Raw genomic sequence first — 8292 nt, 5'->3', positions numbered from 1 at the left:
GTGCTGCGAGGGTAACCGGGTACCCGTTAGCAAATAATATAATAAACTAATGCCCAGATACTTGTTTATTTTAAGCCTGTTATCCCAAGTAAGTAAACTTGAAATTTGTATCTATTAATTTAATAATAAAAAATTATATAATAATAAAAGTAATTTCCTCTCATTGTTAACTAAATTTGGAGGTCAACTGATTTGTCCTACAAATGGTTGAGACTTATACAAGTATAACTTAAACTGCTATGTTACGTAGTTAACAACTTATCAATACAGGGACAAATAACAGTCAGATCATTTTTTGTTTCAAATCTACAATGTTGCAAATTTTCATATTCTTTATTTCTTTTTCGTTCTTTTTATCGCCAATAGTAAAGCATAAAGGGGTTAATCTATAAAGCATATGGATAATTTACTCATTCACAGTACTAAAACATAAATAATCAAGCAGACGTTAAAAATGTTACAGCCATTTAAAAGACAAATTTTAGTTAGCTGATGATATTAAATTACAATAAACACTGTGTAAATGTCTGTACATTTTTTTTTTCGTTGGCAATATTGACCTGACACAATTTGAATATTCAATGACCTTGTGTCGGTAATTATCAGATTGTGAAATGAACTATACTGATTTTAAGGTATAGTACAACGGAATATGTATAACTATACACTTTCTAGTACCGTCCATGAACAGGCTCAATCAAACCCAGCCTGCAACATTTTACAATTTAGCCGTGATTGGCTTTCTTAAAGGATTCTGTATGCACTATCTTAGAATTAGACCTTTCTATCTTAAACTGAAACGTAAACATAAACAGAAACATACTTCGTAATAGCAGTCAATCTTAGGGGTTTTCTCAAACGTAGTAAAGCTTGTATTAATTACTCAACAAAATCACAAGGTTTCGTATTTTCTAAACTGACATTCGCCTAAAAAGAGTTGCAGCAATTTTCTTCGTCCCACCGAAGAAGCACATATATTAACGACTCGGGGAAGTAGAACTCTAGAATGGCGCTAAATGGAACCAATCGACCTGTATTGCTTGATCTCCCCTATAGCTTAATCAACTAAAACTCTATATTTCTGAATAAACCTGGTAATCTTTCGCATTTTCTTACGTCTGTTAATTTGCTGTGATGTATATGGGGTCGTAAGGGGATGTCGATTAGGATAAATTTTATCTCGTAGAAGAACACATTCCCCTGGAAATGGAAGTATGTCGCTGCCAATGTCTAGCATAAGATTAAACTGCTGAACATCATTCAGATGACCGGGAAATCCTGACGTCACCATCTGAATCCACAATAACTTGCGAATTGATAGCGTGAAAGTGACGGTATCTAGAATAGAATTGTTCTTGTGTCTCATGCATTGGTCGCAATATTTCGTGTGATGCTCCATCTATTGCAACAACTGTGTTGAGACTAAGTTATATCAAGTGATATGAAGATACAGTATGTTTTCATGTTAATTTACATACTGATATCAGAAATGATTCAATATGATACAAATTATGTTTCTATTAACTCCTCAACATATCAGGTCACAAAACAATGTCCTTTGTGTTTCAATTCTTTACACCCCACCAAGATTCGTCTGTCTGGTTTCCGTATACAGCAAAAATGCATGCAAAAATCTTGAAAAACTACGTTTTATTGTTTAAGGTGCATTGCAACGTCGACGGAAAGTTTCTTTTTCAAAGGAAGAAACCTTATTAATTCTAAGGACATATGAGCTCACCCATGTAGCTGGACCAACGTTATAACTGATATCAAGGTTGTCAAATAACCATCAGTTGCAGTACAGAACGGATACATTAAAACAATTGAAAGACAGAGTATCAAATAAGTTCGGTCGACTTCTTCACAGCACTATTGATACCGTTGAGGATGCTGTTATAAGGTAAGATTTCAACAATGCTCAGAAGAATAAAACGCATGCTAGTATCTAAGCTAAGAAATATTTTCTGTAATGAAGATCAATTAACAAAATTTCAAAATTAAGGATTTTACAAGACAACATTTACGTTAAAGCGGACATGTGTTGACCGATGATTTATATAAGCGGCCGTGTAATAAGTTTATATATAATACTCTTTTTGAAGCGAACCTTAATTGAAAAAAAAAAAACAAACAAGCAACAACTGCATATTGTCTTGTCGACAAAATCGTGCTGTTGATGATAGACACTACTTTTGTATAAAGTGTAATATTTTCATTATTAAATTTGATCTATATATGTACATGACACATGTGCAAGGTATACGGGACTTGTTTCTCCACCAACCGAAGTTAACACCAGGCAATAGAGCTATCAAAGGGAGCTCCTACTTCAACAGATCAGTGAGTCCGACGATGATGATGTTGGATAGAGGAGCACCACAGCCTGCGGGCTGTCAACATCAGCAAAACTTGCAGGTTGACAACAATTACGAGGAGAGGGCAGGTTCAGGCCGAATTCAACACACAACACCCAGTGCCGGCTGTTTCAAATGTTGCAGCCGGTCAACGTAATCGGCCGGTTCATCGCAGGAGGAAAAGGCCTCCCTTGCAGATCAAATTAGAGAAAATCAGGCTCTCTACAGGAGATTCCTGACAAAAAAGTTCAAAAAATACTCCGGAAACTTAGCGTAAGCAGTGACAGCAGTGATGACAATTACATTTAGTTCCACGTACTCACACATAACTTTAAAAATGGTCATTTTGGTTATCTTTGTTGAAAAATTTACATGACAATAAAGTATATGAAATAAGAAACTTGTTTTGTTTTTAAGTCTATATAAAAATTTTGGTTATATTATTTCTATTATTGTGTTGGTCGTTTATAGAAATAATATAGCAAACATAATCCTGTAAAAAACGCTGTATTTCAGTTTAAGCGTATTGATCTTTATAATTATCTTATTTTCCACATATATGTTTTGAGAAAATCCCCAATTTTATTCAGTATTACGGAGTCCGTTTACGAAGTCCGTTTAAGATAGAAAGGTCTACTACCAGCATATCACTTCCCTTACTTGCCTCGGTGACATGATATGTGTTAAACTTTCAGTCACTATCAAATTTAAGATTGTAGGTTTGAATCAAAGGATTTTTTGTATGCTTTCCTGTATGGATTAAATTTTATAAAACACGTGGTTTTTTTTAACTTGGCCATTTTGAGTTATGCATGCGAATTACTATGTACACTTTGAAATTCATGAAATGAAAAAAATATATATTTATCAAGATCATTAAATTAAAAATAAACGCTAGAAATGAAAAATGCGATTTATCAACTCATGCTTCAAATGATTAAAATAAATAGTACAAAATAGTTTATGAAAACTATATAAATGGTTTGTCCAAGATACGAACTTGCAGCTGCGCATGCGTGGTCATAATTCCGTCGTACATACCACTAAGTCATCGAACAGCATTTATTTATTTAGTATCGAGATAAATACCATTACTAAAATCGTATGCGTAAACCATAATAAATTACAAAAACTATACCAAAAATCTCCTGAAAATTAATTAGTCTCGGGTCAATATTGCCAAGCTATAGTAACTTTTGGACATATAGGAATATCTCTATACATCTGTCAACAAAAGATGGAAAATGTTTTATTTTAATGTTGCTTGTCTACAATACGCATATTTTTAAGAAATATTACAAATAATGAAAAAAATATTCCTACAAAATATTTCTTAAACATTTTTTTTATGAAAATTGATTTATTTTCCTTAATTACTAATATTTTGTTCTAGAACATTTATAACCACTATCCATATATAATTCCTTCATGGTTTGTTATCACATATCATATACTATCGCCATTAACTTTACTGGTATTGCATACTTTCCAAAGTTTCCATTACAGTACCTTTAATGTCCTTTTGAAATTAAATTAAAATGTAAAAACAATTAGTTTAAACATATTTATTTCCCGAATATTTACATGATATACATAATACAATACAATCAGAATACAAATATATAATATATTCAAAGAAAAGGATGAGAACGAAAGTTTAAGTCTTATAAAATTCTTCTCCTTTTAGTGTAACTTTATAATAAGTCGATTTTATAATATTTTGTACAATTATCAAAAAAGTGGAATGTAAATATTTGTAACGAAGTAAACGTTATATTTATAAGTAATCATCGGGATAAGAATTAGAAATTTTAATAACGAAAAAAGAAGAAAGGAAAACAGATAATACAATAGGAAGAAAAAAGAAAGAAAGAGAAAAGAAAGATTGCTTCACTGTTTCACTTTAAGTTCAGAGAAATCGCTTTGATTCTAAGATAAAAGTATGAACATGTTTAAAGATATTGGCATTATCAGTATCTGAGATGTCCGGGTTGCCAAAAAGTAGGGTGTTGAGGGTAATATCGAAATTATTTAGATTTCCCAATAATTTTTCTCTACATGTACGAAAGCGATTGCATTCAAAGAAGTAATGAAAGTTAGTTTCCATTTGACCACACTCACATAATGGCGATGGTGATATATTTTTAAGAAACAAATTATAATTTAGGGAGCTACATTTTGTGCGTAACCTGGTGTGAAGAATTTAAAGTTTTCTATCACCAATTTTGGTGTAGTTTTCTTATCACGTGATAGATAATTTTTAAACATTGAAAGGGTTGGTAGATTCCTTATGTTAAGGGGCAAGTTGTTCCATTCACGAATTGAAGATGGGAAAAAAGAACTAAAGTATAAAGATGTCCTTGCTGAAATACCAATAGTGTCGTTTGAATTTCTAAGGTTATAACGAGTGTTTGTTTGATACGGTATTGGTTCTGACAAGTATTCTGGTGCAATGCCATGTTTGATTTTATAGAATAATGTTAATCTATGTTTATAACGTCTTTGTTCTAATGTTTCCCAATTTACTTCATTATTTAAGTTTTCAATTGAAACTAGTCTTGTTGCACCAGACACTATTCTAGCACATTCATTTTGTATTTTATCTAAGAGGTCAAGTTCATACTGAAATGCGTTTCCCCATACCACATCCGCATATTCAAGGACTGGTCGGATAAACGATATATAAATAATTTTCAAGAGATTTTCGATCAACATGAATTTCAGTTTTCTCATTATGTTCATCCGTTTCCATGCTTTTTCATTAATATATTCTATATGTGAATGCCACAGCCAATTGTGAGACAAAAATAATCCTAAGTGTTTATGATCTTTTACTTCAGGTATAGTTTGATTAAGCATTTGAAGTGGTTGGTGATATGAATTTCTTTTTCTAGAGACAATAAGGGATTCTGATTTAGACGGATTGAAAGTGACAAGCCATTTTTCTGCCCATGCAGCTATTATTTCAATATCTGATTGTAATTGTTGTGCTGCAGTTTGTGGGTTTTCAATAACAAGATAGAGACTGGTATCATCAGCAAAAAGATTAAGATTGGATTGAAGATCTTGGACTATGTCATTTATGTAGATGAGAAAAAGTAAAGGACCAAGGATCGAACCTTGTGGAACACCAGCTGAGAGAACACCCCAAGAAGATTCGGCATTTCTTAGAACAACACACTGACGTCTGCAGCTTAAATAATCCTGAAACCATTCAAATATTTTTCCAGATACACCATAATATTTTAATTTACAGAGAATGCCTTTGTGCCAGACTTTATCGAATGCCTTGCTTATGTCGAAGAATATAACTCGAGCTTCGAGACCGTCATCAAGTGCTTTGCAAAGTATGTCATAAATATAAACAAGTTGATTTACAGTTGAATCCCCGAGTATAAACCCAGATTGCACAGGCGTAAGAATTCTATTCGCGTTCAAATGATTAAATAAATGCTTAAAGATCAGTCGTTCAAAAACTTTTTCCATAGTGTTGAGCAGTGAAATTGGTCTATAATTAGAAGGGAGAGATGCATCACCTTTTTAAAGATAGCAGTAACATGGGCTTCCTTCCAAGAAGCTGGTACTTTACAGCAAGATAGAGAGTGATTAAACAGATTAGTTAAAGGAATAGAGAGTTCTTTTGCGGCTTCACGCAAAATTTTATGACTAATACCATCTGGTCCAGATGCTTTGTCGACTTTAAGAGATTTAAGAATATCTTCAGTTTCAGATGCAGTTAGTAAAAGATCGTTTATAACAGTGGACGTTGTTTGTGGACCTAGGTCAGGAACATTTGAGTCAGAATTATCAATATAGGTTTGATGTAAGAAATATTCGTTCAATAGGTTTGCCTTTTGGTTTTCAGAGAATACAATTTCCTGGGTGTTTTGATTTTGTAATGGGGGAATTGACGTTGTCTGTGTAGGTGAGATAAAAGATTTTAATATTTTCCACCAGTCTTTTGAAGATAACGATTCCTGTTTTAGTTTGTCCGATAATTTAGAGTAATAAATAGCTTTCGCCTCTTTAATCTGAGATACTATTTGATTTCTTAATTGTTTAAATTTCACCCAGTGCATATTGGATTGAGTTAGTTTGACTTTTCTGTACAATCGTTTACGTCTACGAATATTTGACCTGATAGTATTTGTTATCCATGGGGCATCTATAGGTCTTACATATATATCCTTATTTGGTATATTATATTAACAGATTATTAAAATTTGATTTGAAACGTTGTCTGCGTATTTACTGATATTGAAATCGAAACATTCTTCCCATTGGAAACTGTTAAAATCATTTCGAAGCTTGACGTAAAAACAATTGATTAAGGTATAGTTGACAACTACGCGACATGTTAGGATTTTAAGTATATTACTTTGCATACGTTTGCAAATTTATAACTAAGCAAGTGTCCATCTACTTGACCCTCACCGCTGTGGGTTTGAATCCCAACAGGGACTAAGGATTATTACATGTAAAGACGCTATCCAGCTAGCTTACCGGACGTCGGTGGTTCTTCTTAAGTTTTCGTTCGTCCACGGAGGGGCACCAAATGTCTTCTTTCTCCAGTAAAGCAAGAAAAAATCGCTATATGACCTTACTGTGTTGGTGTGACGTTTTAATGTCTAAAATCTTAGTAGGACGTTGCATTTATTTAAAACATGTTTTTGGGAAATAAAATTATTGTATATTGTATTACAACTTTACTAGAAGGTACAAAGTTCAAATAAGGTTCTGCGCGATATGGCCAGTTATATGTTGACATGCCGTAAAAATCCAAACAAACACTTTTCTATTTTGATAATTAGTTTTAAGAAGTTCCTAATTAAAATTTTATTTCTGAACTTCTAATGATATTTAATTGCTTAATTAAGATAACAAAGTTGTTATAAGGTTCATTTCTCCTAGATATGAGTAAAACTTCCTTTATTACAGGTATCGACCATGCGAGGACATGCTTTAAATCTAAGCCATTTTTCATTGCTGTTGATAAGGAGGCTAATTTTCACAGCTATGTCTTGAATAAGTTTATATAGGACATCAATAACGCAACCAAGCTAGATGTCAATTTATATCCTTTTAAGTCCGCTTTAAATTAAAATAAAATTCATATGTAATTTCTTGGATAGGTTTTTTTTCTACTTTTCATTCTATATATATGTAATGTGATGGGCTAGTAAGCATCGATCACAAAAAAATTACATGAACATTGCAGACTCGGTTTGACTGAGTCTGTACAACACCCAGATGCCCCCTCCCCTAGCACCGGCTTAAACGGTGCTCAATTTTCAACAATTTAAAGTGTTGTAATCAATAAGCCCGAAGGACTTGAAAATATAACAAAACTGGAGTGAAGTACTAGGCAACTTTTTAACAGCTTCCACCACAGCACCTGCTCTTGTTAAGTACAAAACTCTGGATAAAGTGTGATCCCTCGGAAGAAAGCTTAATCTAAGCTGAATTTATAAAATGTACTTTTTAAGCTAGTTTTTTATCTGTCTATCGATCTCGGAATATCATGTTAAGATAGCCAGTCATAAGGACAGAGCTGGTTCAGTCTGCATGGATGTGCAGCCTGGCATGCATGTATATCTCTATACTGGTAAAATCATTTCGATTCTACCAGGGTAAAGGTGCGGTTTTGTTCAGTGGTCATGTTTACACAATTGCTTTTTATCTTAGCTAATCCAAAGTCTATACAGTTTTCAACTTGCCTTTATATGTAACTGTATCAGTGAAGAAATACTTTACTGGCGTAATTGAACATGTTAAAGATATATTCGTTTTTAAAATATTTTATTTGGTTTGCAGTCCAGAACAGTTAGTAAAATACAACTGTCCTTGTTCTGGACGAAGCATATTGCATCAATATTGCCAATTCTGTCTCACCATACTAAATCAATATAAGAGGAAACTGCAGTCTAAGTTATCAATT

The 8292-nt window shown here is 32.9% G+C and overlaps 1 protein-coding gene across 1 annotated transcript; it reads right to left on the bottom strand.

The window, feature by feature from the left end:
• Positions 1-5189: 5189 nt before the first annotated feature.
• LOC132759634 (uncharacterized) lies at positions 5190-6433 on the bottom strand (the record flags this gene model as incomplete). The annotated part of the gene is made up of 2 exons (XM_060751445.1): positions 5891-6433; positions 5190-5558 (listed from the first exon to the last, which is right to left on the bottom strand). Coding segments are annotated over exons 1-2 (912 nt in total), but the record flags the coding sequence as incomplete, so codon positions are not given.
• Positions 6434-8292: the final 1859 nt, after the last annotated feature.

Source organism: Ruditapes philippinarum, unplaced genomic scaffold (assembly GCF_026571515.1).
Source record: "Ruditapes philippinarum isolate M1 unplaced genomic scaffold, ASM2657151v2 ctg5525_1_1_1_1, whole genome shotgun sequence".
In the NCBI taxonomy this organism is placed as follows: domain Eukaryota; kingdom Metazoa; phylum Mollusca; class Bivalvia; order Venerida; family Veneridae; genus Ruditapes; species Ruditapes philippinarum.
This window is presented reverse-complemented; position numbering and strand designations above follow the sequence as displayed.